This window comes from Bos taurus, chromosome 16, assembly GCF_002263795.3.
Source record: "Bos taurus isolate L1 Dominette 01449 registration number 42190680 breed Hereford chromosome 16, ARS-UCD2.0, whole genome shotgun sequence".
Taxonomy (NCBI): Eukaryota; Metazoa; Chordata; class Mammalia; order Artiodactyla; family Bovidae; genus Bos; species Bos taurus.
Genome location: NC_037343.1, coordinates 4,643,764 through 4,667,676, shown reverse-complemented (window position 1 = coordinate 4,667,676; position 23,913 = coordinate 4,643,764). Strand labels below are relative to the sequence as shown.

Here is a 23,913-nt window from a genome sequence, read left to right as displayed (position 1 = left end):
GCCTTCCCTCATCTTTCTACATGGAGGTCTTTCCTTGTCATTAAGTCTTATATTGCTGGCAATGACTTGTCCTCACAATCTCACTCTCTTTAAATGCCTCTAACCTGCACAAAAGCTTCCCTGGTACTTCAGTGGTAATGAATCCTCCTGCCAATGTTCAATCCCTGATCTGGGACGATCCCCTGGAGAAGGAAATGGCAACCCACTCTAGTATTCTTGCCTGGGAAACTCTATGGACAGAGGAGCCTGGTGGGCTACATACAGTCCATGGGGGACTCAGTGACTAAACAGCAACAACAACAATCTCCACGAGGCCTAGAAAGAGGAATTACCTCGAATTGAACTGTTTTTGAAGAATTTTACTGATACACAATTGGCAAGCAATAAACTGCACATATTTAAAATGTACAATTTGATAAGGTTTGGCATATGTATACAACTGGAAATCATCACCAAGATAATGAACATATTCATTATAGTTTAACCATTCACTTGTTGGTAGACATTTAGTTGTTTCAAATTTGGGGCTAATAAAAATAAACCTTTCATAAAATGTTTATGTGCAAGTCTTTTCATGAACATATGTTTTCTTTTCTCTTGGATAAATACCTAGGAACGGAATAACTGGGTCATATGGCAGCTGTTTCTTCAGTTTTTTGAGAAACTGCCAAACTATTTTCAACGTGGTTGTATCATTTTACACTCCCAACAGACCATGTAAGTTTGAGTTTCTCCACACCTTCCCCTACCACCTGATATGGTCAATTTTTTTTTAACCGTTCTAATAAGTATGTTGTGGTATCTCACTGTGGTTTTAATTTGTATTTACTTAATGAAAGACAATGTTAAGCATCTTTTCATGTGCTTCTTTTCTACATATATTTATCTTCTTTTGTGTCTGTTCAAATTTTGTGCTCAGTTTTTAATTGGGTTGCTTCCTTATAATTGAGTTTTGAGTATTCTCTATATTTTCTGGTCACACATTCTTTATTATATACAGGGATTTGCAAATATTTACTCCCAGACTATGGGCTATCTTTTCATTTTCTTAAGCATCTTTTAAAGGGCAGAAGTGTTTAACTTTAATGAAGTCTAACCTTCCAATTTGGTTTTTTATGGATTCTGCTTTTGGTTTTGTATTTAGGAAATCTTTTTGGCTAACTCAAAATTATGAAGGTTTTTCCCTCAGGTCTTCTTTGAGAAGTTTTAAAATTGTAGATTGTACATTTAGATTGATGATCCAATTTTGAGTTAACTTGTATATGTAAAATATAGGTCCAAGTTGATTCTTTTCTATACAATATCCAATTATTTTACCACCATTTCTTGAAAGATCATTCTATCTCCACTAAATTGCCTCTGCACTGTTGTTGAAAATCAGATGTGCAGGTCTTTTCCGGAACTTTTCATTCTACACTCTATTCATCTATTTTTATACCAGAACCACACTCTCTTGATTGCCATGGCTTTGAAAATTAAAGTGAAGTCGCTCAGTAGTGTCTGACTCTTTGCGAACCCATGGACTGTAACTTACCAGGCTCCTCCCTCCATGGGATTCTCCAGGCAAGAGTACTGGAGTGGGTTGCCATTTCCTTCTCCAGGGGATCTTCCCGACCCAGGGATCGAACCTGGGTCTCCCACATTCCAGGCAGACGCTTTAACCTCTGAGCCACCAGGGAAGCCCTGCCATGGCTTTATATGTCTTCAAATATAATAATATTAATCCTCCAATTTTGTTCTTTTTCAGTTATTTTGATTAAGTTTGTTGTATTTTAATATGAATTTTAAAGTGAACTTGTCAGTTTCTACCTTAAAAAAAGGCTACTGAAATTTTTATACTGATTGCATTGAATATATAGATCAATTTGGGGAGAATTAGCATCTTAATAATTATCAAGACCTAAGAATATGGTATATCTCTCCATTATTTCTTATTTTTAAATATTTAAATATTTCTTTATTTGCTTGTGCCAGGTCTCTTAGTTGTGGCACAGGGAATCTTCAATCTTCCTTGCAGCATGTGGGATCCAGTGATCCATCCCAGGCACCCTGCACTGGGTGTGTGGCCCATCAGGGAAATTCCTCCATTATTTAGATAATCTTTCATTTCGCCAGCAATGATTTACAGTTTTCAGTATAGAGCTCTTTTACATCTTTTTTTTTTTTTTTCCCAGAAGTCAAAGGTTCTACAAACACTTATGAAAAGAGATCTGATTGAGAAAATATACAAAACATTTAAGTTTCATCTCCAGAGAGCACTTAAGTCCGACAGGAGAAATGGGAGCCCTTCTCCTCAGGGCTCAGGACTGAGAATGGTTAACATGTGAAATGACCAGTAAAAATATGCAAAAGTGAGAGGGAAAAGGAAAATAATGCTGCATTGCCCAAAGCAGAGGGGGACGGAATTTTAGAACAAAGAAGAGGCTGGGTGCACAAGTACCAGATAGCTGTTCCTCTCCTTCCCCCAGGTATCTTCCAAAACAGCCCTGAGCTGGAAAGCAGGGAGCCCCACCCCCTCAGCAGGACCTACACACCGCTCTCTTCTCACTGCTCATCTCGCCCAGCTGCCAGTAGACAGGATGAAAAGAGAACCGCTCCACCCCAAGATGTTCCTCTGTGACTGTGGCTTAGGGGATCCTCCTTGAGCTCCTGCCCTTCCAGCCCCGACTCCTTCCTTCTTTGGTTCCACTGGGAAGTTGATTGTGCTTGACAGACTCATCCCACCCCTCCAAACTCAGGCTCCCACTGGTGGCTGAAGGCACTGACATGAGTCCTGGAGAGATCCCCAGGACAGCCACCGTCCCTGGGCTCTGGAGGAGGGGTGGGGGGCGCCATTCCTGAGCACATTTCCTCCATCCTCAGCTCAGGCCCGGGAGTCAGCACTGGCGAGGAAGTGGGTTTGGCAAGGTGCCTTTCAGGACTCTCCCAGCTATGCAGACATTCCTGAACCCACTCCCTCTCCTCACCCCAACACCCGGCCAGGCCTGGTCCTTCCAGCCAATCCTTCTCCTTTGGCTGCCACTCAGGACCCCAGTCACCTGACCTCATGAGGGTCACAGAACCATCTTGGGCGCCCCACCCACCCCCCAGGCCTGAGAAGTCGGCAGAGATGGTAGCCTTGAGACGTCACAGCTGTGGTACAGGGAGGTGAGCAGGGCTGGAGAGAAAAGGGGACACATGTCCCATCTAGGGAAAGGTGTCCAAAGCATGAGCTAAGTGAATGGAAGGAGAGCCAGGGAGCGGCCTCCAGAGAAAATGAGAGAGGGTCGGGGCAAGCCTGGAGCCCGAGGCAGGTTTCCCACCACCCTCACCCTGGCGTCTCCGCACCCACGAGCTCTCAAAATGGCGGGTGGCCATTGCTGTTGTTGGCCCCTCGTTTGTACTTCCGCTTCCGGGTGACCCGGCGCCACCGGCGGTAGGTGTCCTTCCCACTACAAACAGGTGGGAGGCGAAGAAGGCCGAGGCCTCCTGTCGCTGACGTGCTCCTTGACCACTATCTCCTCTGGGGTGACGTATGTCTGCGGGAAGTTGGTGCCCCTCTGCACGTCCCCACCAGGAACTCCCAGAAGTTGTGAGGGGGCAGCAGGTTGGTGGCGTTGAACAATGAAGTGGCTCCTGTCCAGGGAGAAGTCGTGATAGACAGTGAGCCTTGCTGGAATCGTGGAGGATGTCCCCAAACCAGGGCATGAGCACGTTGATGCCCTCGCAGTTCCTCTCCTCCAGTTAGATCTTCCGTCCTCCTCTAGCTCCATGCGAGTGCGGACCCGGAAGGACAGGTAGGACTCCTAGAAGACCCCACAGTGGAAAAAATTGTCTCGGGCCAGCTGAATGAGAAAGAAGGATCTGTAGATGTGGACGGAGGCGAACACCAGGCCCATGAGCGGCAAGTCCATGCCCATGGACAGAGCCCCCGCGTCTTGTAGGGATGATGAGGGGGCCCTCCTCCCAAGGGCTTCTCCCCAGCCAGGGTCAGCAGGATCTCAGCGTCCAGGGTGGGCACCGGGGCAGAGACCAAGGCCGAAGCCTTGTCAGTCTTGCCGGCCTTGATGAAGGCCACCACCAGTTGGAAGCGGATCTTCCACCACGGCTGCGTGGGCCGTGCGTCCGCCCTGCGCCCTCTGTTGGCAGCCACTCTCCTCTCAGCCCGTCTGTACCACAGCTCTCTGCAGGCACGGGAAGTTTGGTGCCCTTCTACATATTTTGTTCTTGATTTATCCTCAAGGATTTCCTACTTTTTGATGCTATTGTAAGTAGTATTTTTTAAGAATTTCAAGTTCCAGTTGATTGTTGCTGGTATATGGGAATACAACTGATCTTGTATCCTTGTATCCTGCTATCAAACAAAACTTTTTTATTCTACTAGCTTGTTGTAAGTCCATTGGATATTTCTCCCTAGATGGGCCTGTAATCTATGCATAAAGACTGACTTCATTTCCAATCTGGGTTATTTTTATTTCTTCTTAAACCAAATTGAGATGTAGTGGTCCTGGAAGTACAGGGACCTGAGCTTTAATGTCAACTCTGCCATAACTCTCTGTGTAACCTTAGGCAAGTCACTTTCCTCTCTGAACCCCAGCTACCCTGTAAAGTAATTTGTAAGTCCTCTCCTATCTCTAATGTTCAAAGAATGTACTTTGAAAGGTATTAGCACTCTGGTTGTAATCCACAGCTTCCTGCCTCCAGGCCTCTGAGTCCTGCCTTCTTCCTTTGTTAAGCAACTGACTCATTGTACTCCTGACAGCTGGGCTGAACCAGAGTGTCTGTCACCTGCTTTCCTCCCAGTCTTGCAGTGAATCAGGAGTGGCTCTGTTAGTTCATTCTTTTACCAGTTGTTTTTCTGCTGCCTCCTGTTGACAAGGCCCAATCTGCAGGGTGGGTTATCTATTTTCTAGCAAAAGCCAAAGCTGTTAATTCATGAAAAAATTGGCTGAGGGCCTCAAACATAGAACAGTAGTTTCTTTTTTTTTTTTTTAACTTTTAAAGACACATTCCATTCGCCTGCTTTTGAATTTAGTCCTCATCAATAATGTAATTTTATACTGTGCTGAAATAAAGTAGGCTTTTTTAACACAGTCCTGTCCTGCAGGAACTTAAGAGTCCTGCAGGGAAATGGTCCATTCATTCTCCATCTGTATGGAAGAGAAACAGGTAGACAAAGTTACACTGGACTATGTTGGAGAAGACCTGAGTCCTTGAAAATAAGAAGCTGGGGCAATCCTAGGGCATGGTAGAAATGAAAGGTTCAGCAGACTTTTTTATTCTTTGAGCCACCCTGCAGCTGGATCTCATTCGTAGCTTTAGGAGATCCTCTGCCTTCTGAGCCCACCCCTCCATCAGAGGGAAGCCTTGTCCAGTTTCACTGACATCACCTGGGTATTTCCAATTGATATGCTCACCTCAAATTCTGAATCCAAAGCTGGTGACACAGGAACCATACAAACCCCTTCCAGTCATGAAGGCAGCAGCAGCTAGATCGGATCTTCTGAGATAGATTTAGCACATCCAGTTTCTAGAATTCAGAATCATCTGTCCTAACTCTTTCATTTAATTTTGCAGTGTGGAGTAAATGAAGACCAACCAAAAGAGATCAAGAAAAGCTATTTATTCAGAGCTTGTTATAGAAAGAGAGTCAGCCACCACGACACATTTCTGCAGAGACTCTAAGAGTTGGACACAACTGAGCAACTGAACGACAAAAGCCTGCAGAAGTGGGAAATCGTTACAGGAGAAAACAAGGAACTTGTCAGATATGCCTTAACTGGAGGTTGTTGACACGAGGGGCCATCAGTAGGCTAACTAGAGGCAGAACATCCTATGTGATTGGTTAAGGACACATTATTTGGCTTTTTCCGGTTCATGCTTGGTTAGAAACAGGGACAAAAATTGAGGAAGTTGCCAGTTTTTAATCAAGTCCTGGCCATTTGAATCCAATGGCTACAAGAGTTATGGTTTGCCTTCATGGGCTGGTTGCTAGAGACTGTGGTCTGATTTCATACCAATCTAACTTACAGATAGCAGACCAGCTCCATGGGCTGCTTACTGCAGATAATGGGTTGGTTTCCTGGGCTGGGTGCTGTAGACTATGGATCAGAGTTCTACTTTTATACAGAGTGTAGCCATTGTCCATCTTTATATGCACTCTCTCAGCAGAAACTGAGGCCCAGAAAAGTAGAGTGGTTCTAAGGTTCTTAATCCAAGGTCTAAGAGCTTAAAGTAATCAGAGTGGACAGGTCAATCCTATCATTTCCAAAGGAACTTATTCTGCTTATTGAGGAGACAAGGTTCAGATGACTAGAAAAATGAAGTTCAATAAAGATGTTATAGAGGTAAGTGGCACCAGGGAGTTAATAGCTTGGAAGGAAGGCTCATCACTTTCCTCTCCAGGCAGAGCTATTGTTACAGCCAGAGCCTCTACTGACCAAGAGCTCTCAAAGTACTGGGCATTCCAACCAGCTAGCAAAGCGAAGTGGTTAAATGCATGGTTCACTAGGCTGCCATCTGTCTTCATATTTTACCTTCAGAAATATTTGCTGTGAACTTGAACAACTTGAACAAGAGATTTTACCTTTCTGGTCTTTAGTTTCTTCATCCATAAAATGGGAATAACAGCAGCACCTATCTCATCATGTTCTTGTGTGAATTAAATGAATGGACACTTGTAACACACTTAGAACAGTACCTGATACTTAAGATGTGCTTGTACAAGTTATTGTTTATTCTTCGCATCAACCCAGCATGGTAAGTAGTATAATCCTACTTTTCAGATAAAGAAACTAAGGATAATACTAAGGATAGCTATGTCACTTGTTCAAGATAGTGAGTTTCTGAGTCAGGATTTTCACTCATATCTCTATGAAGCCCAAACTTATTATTCTTCACTACTGAGCTTCTGAACACAAGATGCCACTGTTGGGAAAGAAGTGGCTTATAGAGTGGGAAGCCGTATAGGGCTATGGTATCAGGGTGTCTGCGTTCAACTCTTTGTTCTGCCCGTACACAAATTGCTTATCACCTTTGAACACGTTTTCACTTGCAAACTGGTAATAATAACGTATCTCACAGGTTTAAGGATTAAATAAGATAATGTATGTGAAGTTTCCAGTACAGTGACTGGCACATAAGTACTTAATAAATGACAGCAATGATTTTAATTGTTTAATTTTAATTTAATGAATTGAAAGTGACAATTGCAAACTATTCTTTAGAGTCTGTCCCTTAAAGGCCCACCTTCATGTCCCCAAACTAACTTGACTCTCCACTGCTGTATTCCCCATTGTTGGTACTGTGATAGGTCAAGCGGAGACCAGAAAAATAACTTAGAGGAGGAAATGGGTCCTACAGGGGAGAGGAATAGACAGGTAAGGAGTGGTCACATGGTAACATGGAATTCCAAAAGACCAAGGCTTCCCATGGCCCAGACTTTCAGAAGAATCAGAAACACTTCTCAAGAAACAAATGGAGGAACTTCATCCTCAGCTCTGTAGGTTAACCTGAGACATGCCCATCTGAAAGACTCACACTTGGCAGATAAAACTAGCCTCCTCTTTGCCATCACATATCTCTTGGAGGTAGTAGTGTTAGTCACTCAGTTGTGTCCAGCTGTTTGGAGCCCACCAGGCTCCTCCATCCATGGGATTCTCCAGGCAAGAATACTGGAGTGGTTTGCAATTTCCTCCTCCAGGGGATCTTCCTGACTCAGGAATTGAACCTGGGTCTCCAACACTGCAAGCAGACTCTTTACCGTCTGAGCCACCAGGGAAGCCCTCTCTTGGAGGTATTGGTTCTCATTTTACACTGAGTTCAGTGAATTCTCCTTCTCAACTATTCCTTGAGAGCCAAAGCTGAGTTGTTTGTCAGACTGGTCAGGGAAACCAGGGGAGGGGCAACAAGAAATTCTGATAGGAGAAGGGTGATCATAATGAGGAATATAAAAGCAGAAAATGCCCTGTTCTAAAGGAATGTAAAGAACCATTTCTTCCATCACCCTGAAACGTTGTTTTCCAGAAGAAGAAATTAAATTCCAAGAAGGTTAAGTTTTACAGCCCAAACCACTCAGGTAATGAGAGGTGAATCATGACTTGAATCCAATAAAAAAAAGATGTAGAAAAAACATACCTAAATATTTCAGACTTGTTATCTGTGGGTGATAAGATTATGAGTGATTTTAATTTTCTTTTCTATACTTCTTTGTATTTTCCAAATTTTCTCCACTGGGTAGTTGTCACTTAATAATGAGGAAAAGTAAAGTTCTTTAAGTTTCATCAGGACCTGGGATAAGGGTTGGGAGCAGAGACAGCAAAGCTCACTATAGAAGCATTAGTCTGCTGTTTCTGAAACTGAGCAAGTTAAACTGCTAAGCTGAGATGCAGCTCAGATTGAGCTGGACAGGGAGGAGGCAAGCAGCCCAGGCCAGAGTTTTGGCTCCGAGCCCAGGGAAGCTCAGCATGAAAGGGGCCTGGATGGAGAACACCAACTTAGTAGTTGGTTCCAAACACAAAGACTTGATCCAAGAATAACCTAGACTGTGGCGCTGGCCAGAATCCAAAATGGAAAGGCCTTCAAAGAGGGCGTACGCACCTCCCTAGGCAGGACACTTTGCACCTATGTCTTCTTAACCCTTATAATAGAACCTCCTGCTCATTGTAATTTGTGTTGCAAGTAAGACCTCTGGCACAAAAGTATGAGAGCCTGAAATGAGGGAGAAAGCAGGAGCACAGAGAAGACTGCTCAGTGCCAGGGAGAAAGAAGCAGGGAGGGCTGATTCCCCTCATCCCCGCACAGCCCCTTCGTGTGGAGGAATCAGAGCTGTGGGTGATTTGGCAGACCCACAGCTCTGGGGTGGGTGTGGCAGCGGGGGGGGGGGGGTGTTTGGCAGCAGAGAGAAGGCCTAGGTTCCCACTGGCAACTTCCTGCCCCAAAGGAGTACAAGGTCCCTAGGTCATATAAGACTCAAGCTCATCCCTTTAGAAACCCATCCCAATCAAGCTCAATCCCAGTGGAAACCATTGTTTCCACTCCTGATGCATTCTCAAACTCCAAGCAGATATTATACAAAGAAAACTTTATTTGTAAAAATATATCCTGGCCACATAGGCTTCCATAGCTGGAAGAGACACAAGTCTGGGGTCTAGGAATTGAGTGGGGTGGTCAGTAATTGTAACACAAGCCTATAATCTTACATCAAAATTCCTTCTTCCACAACCCACACTTAGTAGCCATTAGTTCAGTTTTAAATATCTCACAGAACACTGGTGGTCAGTAAATATATCCTTAATTTAATAAAATTCTAGCCACTCCTCTAGAACTTAGAGAGTTTGTTCACTCTATGAAAAACCTGCTCTAGTCAGCTTATAAATATAATCTGTGAGTTGTTTTTAAAAAGTCTAATTTTCAAATAGAAAAATAAATAAGTTAAATAGAAAAATAAATAAATACATTAACTAATAAATACAACCAACAGTAGAAAAGATCTTACTAAAATCTTATAAAACCATGATCCAGATTAAGAGTTCAGTTCTGTTTAGTCACTCTGACTAAACAGTCCTGTCCAACTCTCTGCGAGCCCATGGGCTGCAGCATGCCAGGCTTCCCTGTCCATCATCGACTCCCTGAGCTTGCTCAAACTCATGCCCATCAAGTCAGTGATGCCATCCAACCATCTCATTCTCTGCCATCCCCTTCTCCTTTCTGCCTTCAATCTTTCCCAGCATCAGGGTCTTTTTAGATGAGTCAGTTCTTCCCATCAGGTGGCCAAAGTACTGGAGTTTCAGCTTCAGGATCAGTCCTTCCAATGAATATTCAGGACTGATTTCCTGTAGGATAGACTGGTTGGATCTCCTTGCAGTCCAAAGGACTTTCAAAAGTCTTCTCCAACACCACAGTTCAAAAGCATCAATTCTTCAGTGCTCAGCTTTCTTTATAGTCCAACTCTCACATCCATACATGACTACTGGAAAAGCCATAGTTTTGACTATGTAGACTTTGTTGGCAAAGTAATGTCTCTACTTTTTAATATGCTGTCTAGGTTGGTCATAGCTTTTCTTCCAAGAAGTAACTGTCTTTTAATTTCAAGGCTGCAGTCACCATCTGCAGTGATTTTAGAGCCCCCAAAATAAAGTCTCTTGCTGTTTCCATTGTTTCCCCTATCTATTTGCCATGAAGTGATGGCACCGGATGCCATGATCTTAGTTTTCTGAATGTTGAGTTTTAAGCCAACGTTTTCACTCTCTTCTTGCACTTGCATCAAGAGGCCCTTTAGTTCTTCTTCACTTTCTGCCATAAGGGTGGTGTCATCTGCATATCTGAGATTATTGATATTTCTCCTGGCAATCTTGATTCCAGCTTGTGGTTCAGCCAGCCTGGCATTTCGCATGATAAACTCTACAAATAAGTTAAATAAACAGGATGACAATATACAACCTTGACATATTTCTTTCCTATTTGGAACCAGTCTGTTGTTCCATGTCCAGTTCTAACTGTTGCTTCTTGGCCTGCATACAGATTTCTCAGGAGGCAGGTCAGGTGGTCTGGTATTCCCATCTCTTTAAGAATTTTTCACAGTTTGTTGTGATCTACACGGTCAAAGGCTTTGGTGTAGTCAATAAAGCAGAAGTAAATGTTTCTCTGAAACTCTCTTGCTTTTTCGATGATCCAGAGGATGTTGGCAATTTGATCTATGGTTCCTCTGCCTTTACTAAATCCAGCTTGAACATTTGGAAGTTCTTGGTTCATGTACTGTTGAAGACTGGAGAATTTTGAGCATTACTTTGCTAACATGTGAGATGAGTGCAATTGTGCAGTAGTTTGAACATTCTCCGGCATTGTGTTTCTTTAATTAAGAGTAGAAACACTAATAACCAAAATAAGGAAACAAATAATAAATAAATAATGGACATGGTCACCAGCACTAAATTACACAACAAAGAGACAGTGGTTCGCGGTCGTACTTCCATGGGTCCTGAGGGCTGAGCCCAGAATACTCTCAGCAGCATCACTTTCATCCTAGTCTGCCTCTTCCATCCATTGCAAGAGAATGTCTAGCTCCCCCAAAGCCTTCACCACCACTGCCTGAGGCGGAAGCTGGAAGACACAAAGTAAAGAGGTGAGCAACTCATAGAGACAACATGGGCTCCAAGTTCAATCCTCTCCTTTCACTGGTAGGTCTGTCAGGGATTATAAATGGAGCATATTTTCAAAATGAAGAGCTTGAAAGACATTATGGAACCAAGATCTCACAAGAGGGAAAATCACGGAGTCTAGTCACACTAGCGGAGAAGGCAATGGCAACCCACTCCAGTACTCTTGCCTGGAAAATGCCGTGGACAGCGGAGCCTGGTGGGCTGCCGTCTATGGGGTCGCTAAGAGTCAGACACGACTGAGTGACTTAGCAGCAGCAGCAGCAGTCACACTAGTCTTATATAGGGAAACTAAGGCCCAGAAGAGCAGCAGAATTGGGACTACAACCCCAGCCTCTTGAATCACAGAGAGTAAAACTGCTTTTAAAAGAAAGATATGTGTTTCTGTGTGTGTGTGTGTTTAGGGATTGCCTACTGTGCATCCTCCCACTGAACAAATATTTACTGTGCTAAGCACTGGACTGGCTAGGGATTCAGGGATAAATGGCACCATCACTACCCACAGGGAATTCACAGTCATGTAAAGGAGACAAGCAGAAGCAGGCAATTAAAATGCAGTGTGGTGAATAACTGCCGGGGTCCCCTCAGGACGACAGGGAGGCACTTAACTCTCAGAGAAGTAGCCAGTGCCTTCCTGGAGGTGATACCTAGGCTGAGTCTTAAAGGATGAGTAGGTGATACTTAGGCTGAGTCCTAAAGGATGAGTAGGTGATACCTAGGCTGAGTCCTAAAGGATGAGTAGAGTGTGCAGCAAACAAACTCCAGTCTTCCTGACAGAGATGCGAAGGCTTTGAGGTGAGAAAGAGCATGGCAAAGTCATGTGTGAAATGGTGAATGACTGTTTCTGAAGGGATGTATATGTGTGTGAAGGCTTCCCCCGTGGCCCAGTAGTAAAGATTCTGCCTGCAATGCAAGAGACGCAGGAGATGAGGGTTCCATCCCTGGGTCAGGAAGACCGCCTAGAGAAGGGCTTGGCAACCCACTCAGGTATTCTTGCCTGGAGAATCCCATGGACAGAGGAGCCTGGTGGGCTACAGTCCACAGGGTCGCAAAGAGTCGGACACGACTGAAGCAACTTAGCATGCACACGTGTGTGTGTGAATGTGGAAAATTAATGCCTCTAATCTGTGAAACTGAAAGGTCCAGATGTCTCCGGGGTGACTTGATGAAATCACAGCTATTCCTTCTTGATTCCCAGAGCGTCTTCCAGAGACAGCACCCTTCTAAAGCCTGCATGGATATCCCCTGGGATACCCATTAAAGCAGATGGATAGTCCATGTGCCCTCAGAGGGCCACTAGGATTTCTTTGAGTATGAATGTCCATCCCACCCATCTATGATATCATTTCTGAAAACACACTCATCCCAACCAAGGCCAAAATTGCATATACCTCTTCGAAGTGACTCAGAATCTGGCTGTATTTCTCCTTTGCTTCTTCCCCACAAGGGCATGACATATGGGCATGCTGAAAAGAATACCAAAGAATGATAGATGTTATTAAAGATTGCAATCTTCTGCCATTGACATGAAGTAGGTAGGAGTTCTGTTCTTTCCACCTGTAGAAATCTTTTCATACTTCTTTATTTGGGATCACTAAAGTGTACATCAGCTAGAAAAGGAAGCCAGCGTTTTACGCTCAAATATAGAGCTCGTTGCTTCTGTTCAGAAACAGGCAGCACTGAAGGAGTTTGTGAGCCCTGTGTCCCTTCTGGCCTGCACCCCTGTTCTAATCTATTTCCCTCCCAGGGAGCGTCATGGGAAGAGCGAATTGGGTTCTGAGGTCCTATCTTGAGGTTGAGTCTGGTGGTCTGCTGATTAGCTGCCTGGGCTCAGGATGCCCTAAAACACCATAGGATAACTCACAGAAGAACCATGATTTCATTCACATATAGTGATGATTGTTGGTGACATCAAAGAGCCAGCACTTTATAGTTCTTTAGACATTTTGCATAGAGCATGTATCCAAAAGTCAATATAACTGAGTTCTTATTACCTAGTCACATAGCTCAACACAGATTAATTTAGAACTCTCGAACTCAGTTTTTCCATCCATTAAATGGGTCTAAGATGAGCCTGATTGCTAAGTTATGTGCTGAGGTGGATCCTTTTACCCAAGACCCATACTCACACACAGCTGGAGGTCCTTCTTGATGGTGAGAAGAGAGTTGGCAAGACGGCTGACCTTCCGGAAGATATGGTGGTCAGGGGGTTGATAGTTTTTGAATACCCTGTCCAGGTAAAGTCTCAGTATATGATGGAGGAGGCAGCACTGATCTGCAGGCTACAAAGAAGACTGGTGTATTGGTGAGGGCAGGGTGTCCAGGGACAAGGTCGATGAAGATGCCCCCAATTCATATTTCCTCCCAGAATTCATAGGGACCAAACACATACCTTTGTGCCTTGCAAAGACTGAGTCTTCCTCAAGATTCTGACGTCAATGATTTCATCTTTGGCTTGCTAAACAGAAAAGGGCAAGGTAAGAAAGTACAGGTCAGTGACTCCCACCAGGATCCTAGACATCAAGATCTCCCATCCGCTCCGTGCCATGGCCCAGTGGGCAGAATCCCTCTCCAAAAACACTTTTACATTATGAACTATAGATACTTCCTGGCAACATATCCTCCTGGTAAGGAGCCCCCAACCTGCTTCTTTTTGTGACCACCCTGATGGAGGACAGATAAGTAGAAAAGTGGGGAAGCAGTCACAAGATGAAAGGTGGGGTGCCTCCCTCACATACCACACTGTCCCGAATCTCTGAAAATCCACTTCGAATTCCCTGAAGATTTGTGGTGATCACACAGCTTCCCAAATGCAGTGTTTTCAGCCCAGCAGAAGGTGTCCAGAAGAGATAAAACACAGCAGAAAGAAGGCAGAGGGGAAGACCAGAACCTCTCATCTTGTGCCAGAATCTGGAGACCACAGGAGCTAAGAATTCAAAGGGAAGAGCATGACTTACCGATTTCCCCATCCCATCCCTTAATAAGCCAATGCCACCACTAAGGACTTCTCTCTCCCATCCCCCATGCCCCTCAAGAAACTTAATAGTTTCATCTGACTTCAGATGGTCTGGTGCATTCATTCAACTTACTAAGAAAGACTGTGAGCCTCCCAGAAGAGACGCCTTCAGGTGCCTGTTCAGAGCCTGCCTGTGGGTTGGTGCTACAGGTCCTGGTTCCTTTATTTTGTTCCCCTCCCAGCCCCATCGTCATTGCCCAGCAGGTAAAGCCTGGGGCAGCAGGCACTTGCAGTGAGTAGACACAGGACGACATCTCAGGGATAATGTCAAAACATGTTTTGGCGAATTGACGTATATAGTTTTCCTTTCCAGAATGCCAGTGTAACTCACCCTTCTCCTCCCCTTAGACCTACAGAGGAACTGGGGGAAAACAACCACACAGAAGCTGTTCCTGAGCCACCAAAAGCATTTGAGGGAAACTGTCTGGATTTTCATGGCCATCCCCAGGGCAGAGGAACTTAGCTCTACTTGACATTTGTCTGAGATCAAGTTGATTGTTTGGGGACGGTAGACTTATTTCAGCCCAGAAGCCAGGTAGAAAGTCAATGATTTCATAATAATCCTGCCAGGGAAAGACAAGTTCTGTTGGGCAATCAGCCTAATTCCACCTAACACCTCTCCACCCTCTGGGGGTGGCTGGACTCCACTGTGCCCTCTGCAGGAAGACTGTAGTCAGGCACACCTGGGCCTCATCCAAGAGTATAAGCTTTCCTAACCTTGTAATTCAGGTTCAAGATCAAGAAAGCATTCCCAAGAGAAAGAGGAAAAAGGCGGGAAGGAACTCATTTCTTCTTGGGGCAAAGCTTGCTCTATAAGAGGGCATTTTATAGTACTTGCTGAGTGTTAAGATAAAATAATAATGGGCTGAGATTAGGAAGAGGAGAGTGAAGCACTCATCTCAGGCACAAAACTTGAGGGGGCAAAAGTCTCTTTAATCAAGATAAAGAATGTTTTAATGCAGTAGCAAAATTAACAACAACAAAAAAAAATCCATGGTGAGCAAAGACCAACAATTTAAATAAAGACAGAATCTGACAGTGCCATGCCGAGCCATGGTGGAATCCAGGACAATAGGGAAGATGAGTACTGATACCTGTCTTTGCTGTGCTTAGTCTCTCAGGCATGTCTGACTCTTTGCAGCCCCATGGACTGTAGCCCACCAGGCTCCTCTGTCCATGGGGATTCTCCAGGCAAAAATACTGCAGTGGGTTGCCATGCCCTCCTCCAGGGCATCTTTCCAACCCAGGGATCAAACCGAGGCCTCCTGCATCACAGGCAGATTCTTTACTGACTGAGCCACCAGTGAAGCTCAAGAATCCTGGAAAGGGTATAGCCTACCCCATCTCCAGGGGATCTTCCCGACCCAGGAATTGAACCGGGGTCTCCTGCATTGCAGACAAATTCTTTACCAGCTGAGCTAAACAGGGAAGCGCTCATATCTATCTATATATGATCTATCGAGCCATTTATATATGTTTATCATCCATCTATACCTATCTATGTATCTATATCTGTGTCTATGTTTCTGTGTACCGATAGTGATTAATTTTTCCCAGAAATATATGATGAAAATATCAATGATGAGTTTCTTCCCTTAAAACCAGAAAAGTAAAATTATAATAAATTGTGTTTGGAACATAAATAACATATTTAAGCTTAAAAATAATGTGAGTTGTAATACAATTACTTTTCAAATTTTCAAGAATTTTCCACTACCTTAATATCTTGAAAAAATAACATACACAAAATAATAAAAGCATATGTATAGGCGTGTACATCTTTACCCTTTACCTTAGGCTCCAGTGTGGCTTGGCACAGCAATAATAATCATGATTGCTTGCTGATATTCTCCTATGTGCCAAGCAATAGGCTTGGTATAATTTACTTCATGTTCACTTGGGATACTGCCACATACAGGAAAAGGGGATAAGCAAACTACACCCCAAAGTATCAGAGAGAACTCTGGGTTAGAAAACAGTCCCAATGTGTGCTCTACAAATCTCCATCAATGTAGGTTATCCCAGTTTTCCCAAGACTGAGGGAGGTCCAGGACATTGGACTTTCACTGGAAATGTCACAGGTAAATCTGGGAGTTACTTACTCTCCATCTATGTGACCTTGGACTAGTTGACACACCTCTTTAAGTTTTCTTTTCTTAGCCCCAAAATGGTGATAATTCAATTTACCCCAGAAACTTGTTTAGACTTTTAAACAAATGATGCATGATTTGTGGATCACACCCTACTCCAGTACTCTTGCCTGAAAAATCCCATGGACGGAGGAGCCTGGTAGGCTGTGGTCCATGGGGTCGCTGAGGGTTGGACATGACTGAGTGTCTTCACTTTGACTTTTCACTTTCATGCACTGGAGAAGGAAATGGCAACCCACTCCAGTGTTCCTGCCTGGAGAATCCCAGGGACGGGGGAGCCTGGTGGGCTGCCGTCTATGGGGTCGCAAAGAGTCGGAAACGACTAAAGTGACTTAGCAGCAGCAGCAGTGAGTGATCAGTTCTTTTCAAAAAGATTTGGATCAAATCATTCAAATAGAGAATGATGTTGGTTGCCTTGAGCATAGTAGGTGTGTGGTAAATTGATCAGCATGTATTAAGTACCCACTATCTTGAATGTCATACTAGGTACTGGAGTACAAAGATAAACCTGACAACTCTCTATCCTCCAAGATATTTTGTCCTAATGAAAAGGACTCCTTTGGACATGGCCTTGGACACACCTGGGTAGCTGACTGGGAAAACTGGACTTATCTCTAGAACCATGTGAATTGTGTAGAGAGAGGGCGCTCTCTTACCTGAGTTCAGGAAGGGCTGCTGTCTGCAATCTCCTAGGAGTCTGTCTCAAGCTAAGGGGCTTCCAATTATGTATATATAACTCCAGTACTCTTGCCTGGAAAATCCCATGGGCAGAGGAGCCTGGTAGGCTGCACTCCATGGGGTCGCTAAGAGTTGGACACGACTGAGCGACTTCCCTTTCCCTTTTCACTTTCACGCATTGGAGAAGGAAATGACAACCCACTCCAGTGTTCTTGCCTTGAGAATCCCAGGGATGGGGGAGCCTGGTGGGCTGCCATCTATGGGGTCACACAGAGTCGGACATGACTGAAGCAACTTAGCAGCAGCAGCAGCAACAAGTCACATGAAGGAAGTCAGCTCCAGCAGGTGAGGGCTAAAACTCCCTTGGAATTTCTCTGGTGACAGTGTACTTCCTCCCAGCCTGAGGCAGTTTAATTGCAGGCTGGATTACCTCAACACCTTCCTCCACTAAGAAGCACTTCTTGGGGATTACTTGTTATAGTTATTAGTTAAAAGATACCTCTTTCTTTCTGGCTCCCTCCCAGAAGGAAGGTAAAATGGTAATCAGGACAGAAAAGATCCCTGAATTACAGAACTGAAAGAGAATTCCAAGAGGTGCTTTTCCCCCTCCTCTACACCCCCTCCTCTAAACCAGGCATCCTAACCAGGTTTCTCCCCGACTCCAACACTGTGGACTCACTCCTCCTGTTTTATTTTGCCTTTGCTTTTCCCACCATTTCTCTCCAAAAATGGTTACCCTATTTTCCCTCCCTTCGTCATTGAAGAGTGGACCCCAATTCTTTATTCCTAAACTACATTGGCCCAAAGCAATCTCTCTCTTCTCTGACTTCCAATAGCAGATTTTTCTTTGGCATGTGAGAATCTAATGTTGCCCTCCGTGACAAGGACTAATCCATCAGGCAGGACCACACATCTAGGCAAAATTAAATTAAGGCACATGAGATTAACCCTCCAACAATGCTTTGAAAACTCTCAAAATGGTAGAAAGATAATATATTCCTTTGCAACTTTTTTTCCTATTCAATATCTAAGACTCTGAAGTACTGTATTTAAGTCTAGAGATTCCATAGTTAACAGGAAGACTTTGGCATGTTGTTTTGTCTTTCTGGATTTCAGTTTGTAAATTGAGAGCAATGGAATAGATAATGTATAAGACCTTTTCCGATTCTGACATTCAATGTCACTATGATGCTTGGCTCATCTATCTTTGATCAGAACACTCCTTTTAATGTCTTCCTAAAGTTCTTTGAAAATGAAGACTATAACTTTCATTGTAAGGCTTGATAAATGTTGAAAACATGTGTGAATATCTAAATATCTCTTGAGTGTATGCCTGTTTTTCCATCCTTGTTGCTAAGTAAACAATTTCTCATCCATACCTGTGATTGAAGTAAAATTGAGAAACATGGTCTAACAAGACATTCAGGAAATATAAGCTGTACTCCTGCCAGTCAATTCCTCTTCATTAACCATGAAGAACCCAGTTGTTTTGTTCTAAGTTACCTGTAATGATTAAGTCAACTTAGTTATTCACGTGCAATCTCAACCGACTTTAATAGTGGAGTCTGTACTTTTCCTATATCAGAATACGTTATTCTTTTAAAAATCTAATCAATAGAGCCCATCCTGCACTCTGTACAAACACCAATTCAATTTACCTGCTATTAAAAAAAACTTCCTCTGCCTCACCCTAACCTTTTTCTCTCTCTACACCACCACTTACCAAGGCAAAATTTATCCCTTCTTCCCACCTTTATTTTGTATACCTCTTTTGTAGTTAGGACAGTGAATTGAAATTTTTTGGTTATATATTTGTATCTCCCACGAGCTTGAGAGCACCTTGTTCAGCTTCATGGTCCCAGTACCCAATGGCTCCTGGAAAGTGCTCAGCAAAGGTGCCTACTGTATAGCCCAAGGAACTTGATGACTATTGAATTAACACATTGATTTCAAGTTATTCTTTCTTTATTCTGTAGCCTAAAACCACAGGATCTCAGGCTTAGCTGAACCTGAAAATGGAGACTTACAAATTAATCAGTAATTACCAAACAGCCTAAAATTAGACTGAGAGAGGAGGATGGGGACACAAGAATGAAAGATAAGCTGGTTGGAGGGTAGAAGCAAAATTAGATATGTTAAGGAGTTGACACTTTATCCAAAAGCAAGGTGTTACAAGGGCTTTCAGCAAGGAGCAATTAAATTAGAGAGACACTAGAAAATCGACTTCAGGGAGGTAAAACTGTAGACAGGGAATGCAGCCACTGAAGTGCTCCCAGAGAGATTTCACTGTGGCTTCAACCAGTAGCAGCAGCAGAGAGAGAGATGTGGATGGACTTGAGGGAATTTAAATACATTTAAAAAAAATCTGGAGGCTGATTAAATGTGTAGTTTAGGGCAAAGGGGAGTCAAGGATAGTAAAAATTGGGCTAGGCTGAACCATATCCGATTTCCATCTGTGTAGGTCAAGATGGTCTGATATTACAAGTGAACTTATCTATGAAAGTGAAACAGACTCACAGAGAGAACAGACTTGGTTGTCAAGGAGGAAGAGGGACTATACTGACTTGCTTTGCTGTATACCAGAAACCAACACAACATTGTGAATCAACTATATGGCGATAAAAGAAATTAAAAATAAAAAAAGACTGGTCTGATATGGGCCTTGTCGCATGATTCGATCAAATATTATTATAATGATAATATATAGAGAGTATCCTAAGCCTAGTACCTGGACTGACATATTAAATACTGTAGACATTATAATCATAATATATAATATGTATTATGTATAAACTAATACATGTAAACTGATTCTCGTGTTCAGTTCAGTTCAGTCATTCAGTCGCGTCCGGCTCTTTGCGACCCCATGAATCACAGCACGCCAGGCCTCCCTGTCCATCACCAACTCCCAGAGTTCACTCAGACTCACGTCCATCCAGTCAGTGATGCCATCCAGACATCTCATCCTCTATCGGCCCCTTCTCCTCCTGCCCCCAATCCCTCCCAGCATCAGAGTCTTTTCCAATGAGTCAACTCTTCGCATGAGGTGGCCAAAGTACTGGAGTTTCAGCTTCAGCATCATTCCTTCCAAAGAAATCCCAGGGCTGATCTCCTTCAGAATGGACTGGTTGGATCTCCTTGCAGTCCAAGGGACTCTCAAGAGTCTTCTCCAACACCACAGTTCAAAAGCATCAATGAAATATAAGCTTTTTGAGGTTAAGAATTTTGTCTGCCTTATCTACTGCTGTGTTATAAATGCCTAGAATAGGGCCCAGTTCATAGTAAGCATTTAATAAATGTGTGTTGAATAAATTATTATCTCTTTGAGGTAGGTCTTATAACCCAACTTTCTGATGAAGAAACTTAAGCTTAGAAATTAAGAGGTTTTCCCAAGTTGCCCCAGCCAGTGAATGGCAGGACTTACTCAAAAAGCAGCATATTTTTCTACTGTTATTACTGATGTGAGGATACTAAGGCCCAGGGAGTCAACATGGCGATGAAGGAGAAAGTTGGTGACAGAATGGAGACATTGACCTAATTGAAATTTATTACTCTTTGCATTAAATTGTGTGTTCTTAGGGACAAGGGGCTCAGGAAGAGTGGTGGGAACATGCCAGGGGACAGGATCCCCAGTTCTACTTCTGGCCCCGTGTACAAGGGAGAGACCTGACATGATGTCCAGTTGAAAGAACAGACCACCCATCTTATCTGTCTGAGAACAATCCACAAAAACCATTTTTCTCACTCTAGCACTCCCCATCATCCCTCCCAGGATTCCTGAATCACTGGGATAATTCCGTTCTATCATAGGCAATGCCAGCTGCTTAAGGACCCGTTTCATAGGAAATAAACAGGATGGGTGTTGTTACTGAGTTTGTGAAGCAAGCAAGGAACTGTTGCAACTCACTCTCAAGTCCTGAAATCAGAAGGTTTTCAAATTTCCCAATATAATGAAATTCAGTTTTTCTTGGAGCATTTATTTTTAATCATACCATTCTAAGAATATGTTGATTCGGTACTACAAATGATTGCTGGAAATAATTGCAAATTATTCCCACACCTTCTGTAACATGACCTACTCAAGTTGTAACAAAAATTACTACAAAGTTGGACAAAAGTGAAATAGGGTTTTATTGTCTCTTCCCTTTGCAAGCTGACCCCTGCCTGCTGATATAATCCTAGAACCTTTAGAGAAGACAGTGGCCTGCAATGAAAGCATTTCATCATTTAATTTGGGGGGAACCCAGGGGGACCCCTGCCACAATATCACTCCTAGAGTATTAGAGCTAGAAGCGACTTCAAGTGCATCTAGTCCAATTCCTTCATTCCACAAATGGAGAAACTGTGGTCAGAGTGATTAAGTAACTTGCCCAAGGTCACTTAGCTGGTAAAAGATTTAAGCAGTGGAATCAATCAAGTATTCTTTCCAATAAATAACACTTTTAACCCATTGTGAACAGTAGGTAGCATCCCTTGAAAATGAGAGAAGCTTTCCTATCACAATTCTGGCAGAAGAAATAAATTTTCTATGGAAAGAATGTAGAGGGTGTTGATTGGCCTAAATGGGATCGAGAACCAGGAGACTTCTAACACTTACTTTCTCACCAACAATTTTCAGGGTGACCTTGGATGACCCAAAAACAGTCCTTACATTTCAGGCACTCACTGATTCATCAATAAAATGGAGAATAAAACTGACCTTGCCTATCTGGCTCATTGATTTGCCAGTAAGTTTTTAAATATATGCCTAGTTATGCAAATCGTAAAAAAACAAGAGTAGATTTTGATTACTCTTTGTATATAATAGAATAGGTTTTAAATTATTCTTTCCATAAACATGTACTAACTAAATGACTTCAATCTGCAAGACACTGCTGAATGCTATATTAGTGATGCCTCAGGAGGTCTCACGCCCTTGGCTGCTTTATAGCCCCTCTGGGGGGACATCGCACGTGCTTACAGAACACAGAGAAAACCAACACTTTCTGCTGGGATAGATTTCAGGCAGGAGGAGAAGGGGATGACAGAGGATGAGATGGCTGGATGGCATCACCGACTCAATGGACATGAGTCTGAGTAAACTCTGGGAGTTGGTGATGGACAGGGAGGCCTGGCATGCTGCAGTCCATGGGTCGCAGAGTCGGACACGACTGAGAGACTGAACTGAACTGAACTGAACTGAGTGAGTAGAGGGTAGGAGCTGAGGAAAACAGGCGAGAGGCTCGCACAGAGGAAGGTTTGAGCTGACCCTTTAAATGGACAAGGACTCTGGAGAGAGGTGAGGAGGAGGAATGGGGCATCCAGCACAGAGATGACTGGGACGGCAGAGCTCACAAGGTGTTTGAGGACAGGCGGATGAACCATCAGTGGCAGACCTAAGTTGGAAAGACGGCCGCATCACTGCTGCTGCTGCTAAGTCGCTTCAGTCGTGTCCGACTCCGTGCGACCCCATAGACAGCAGCCCACCAGGCTCCCCTGTCCCTGGGACTCTCCAGGCAAGAATACTGAAGTGGGTTGCCATTTCCTTCTCCAATGCATGAAAGTGAAAAGTGAAAGTGAAGTCGCTCAGTCCTGTCTGACTCCTAGCGACCCCGTGGATTGCAGCTACCAGGCCGCATAATTAAGGAGCACAAATATCCTGCCAAGGATTTCAATTTGAACTGGAAGTCTAGAAACCGAAGTTGTAGCTCTGTCCTCAGCCTCATCCCACTGTGTGGTCTTGGGGAAATCACTCCCCTTCTCTGAACGTGTTTCCTCATCTGTAAGTTGTACAGATATAAATGATTTCTTAAGTCTCTTTCAGCTGGGCCTTTTGATTCTGTAATTCTTTGTTTTTGCCCTGAGGCAAGAGGGAGCCTTGAAGAGTCTTAGAGTGAGAGACACGGTAACAGCTCTGCACTAACCAGGAGATTTTCAAGGGCCCCCACCATGCAGAGCGCACTGTCAGGGCTCAGCTGGAATGGATGGGGATGGTGTGACTTGGCAGAGAAACGGGGGTACATTTCTTGAGCACACCAAGCTAACTTTCAGGAGTCTCAGAACTGCGGTTTAGCGCCTGATCGGTGCCCGGGGCAGAGGAGGGACACAAAGGAAATAAACCCGGCTTCTTAACCAAGCCATTTTTGGGCAGGAAACAATTTTCTAAAAAACCAAAAAAGGAAACCCAGCGACTCCTTTTCTCCCACGGCAAGTCCTGAATTGACAGTTCAGGGTTTTCCCTGTGTGTGATGACATCACACTTGCTGGCATCTGGGCTTCCTGCCCGATGTATCACTTGTCAGGGAAACACGTAGCAGTTAGGGTTCTGCTGGAAGAAGACTCAGCTCCCTGGGTGGGCAGGTGAACGCCTTTTCCATTCTCCGACCTGCGGCAGAGAAGCTTGGCCCCGCCTGCGCCTGCGGCCTCGGCTGCCTCCCTACTGGGAGGGGGTGGGCGGAGTTGCTGGGACTCCCTGCGAAGCTGCATTGTCAGTTCCGGGTCCTCAAAGCCGACAGCGTGAGTGACGTCATTTCCCTTTCCTGCTGTTTTCCATAGTGTCTGTCTAACCAGCCCGACTTGCTGCCAGCCTTTCTCCTGACATTTCCTCTGACGTATCTGAGTCCCCCAAAGTTGGCTAACCCCTCCCCGTCTATAAAGTGCGAGCCACTGGAAAACCCTCTCCGAGACACCCAGTCTGGGAACAAAAATCCAGACAGGAGCTTGAAGTAAGTTTCCTCATCTAGGAGAATCCCATGGACCCAGGAGCCTAGTAGGCTACAGTTCATGGGGTCGCAAAAGAGTCGGACACGACTGAGCGACTTCACTTTCACTTTCTTTCACCTAGGAGAATAAGGATGTCCTCAATTATTTTCCTTTTAATTCCCAAAACAAACTGCAATTCTCCTTGTGTGGACACTGAGCTAGATGACCCATGAATACCAGCAGAAACAGGCTT

At 44.0% G+C, this 23,913-nt stretch overlaps 1 protein-coding gene and 1 pseudogene across 1 annotated transcript; both read right to left on the bottom strand.

Annotated features, from left to right (window-relative positions):
* Window positions 1–2,537: 2,537 nt before the first annotated feature.
* LOC787998 (integral membrane protein 2C-like) lies at window positions 2,538–4,029 on the bottom strand (annotated as a pseudogene).
* A 5,836-nt stretch (window positions 4,030–9,865) lies between these two features.
* On the bottom strand, window positions 9,866–14,489 carry IL20 (interleukin 20). Its single transcript, XM_059875646.1, has 5 exons — window positions 13,874–14,489; window positions 13,528–13,593; window positions 13,265–13,417; window positions 12,527–12,601; window positions 9,866–11,079 (listed from the first exon to the last, which is right to left on the bottom strand). Exons 1-5 carry the CDS (start codon window positions 14,213–14,215, stop codon window positions 11,002–11,004), a joined length of 714 nt encoding a protein of 237 aa, XP_059731629.1. The 5' UTR covers window positions 14,216–14,489; the 3' UTR covers window positions 9,866–11,001.
* Between the last annotated feature and the right edge of the window lie 9,424 nt (window positions 14,490–23,913).

Coding starts and splice junctions, on each gene's coding strand:
- IL20 (XM_059875646.1), bottom strand. CDS start 14,215: ATGAATGCACCAGACCATCTGAAGTCAGATGAAACTATTAAGTTTCTT. Junction 13,594..13,873: donor CAGAGATTCGGGACAGTGTG/GTATGTGAGGGA, acceptor TTTTCTGTTTAG/CAAGCCAAAGATGAAATCAT. Junction 13,418..13,527: donor AGTCTTTGCAAGGCACAAAG/GTATGTGTTTGG, acceptor TCTTCTTTGTAG/CCTGCAGATCAGTGCTGCCT.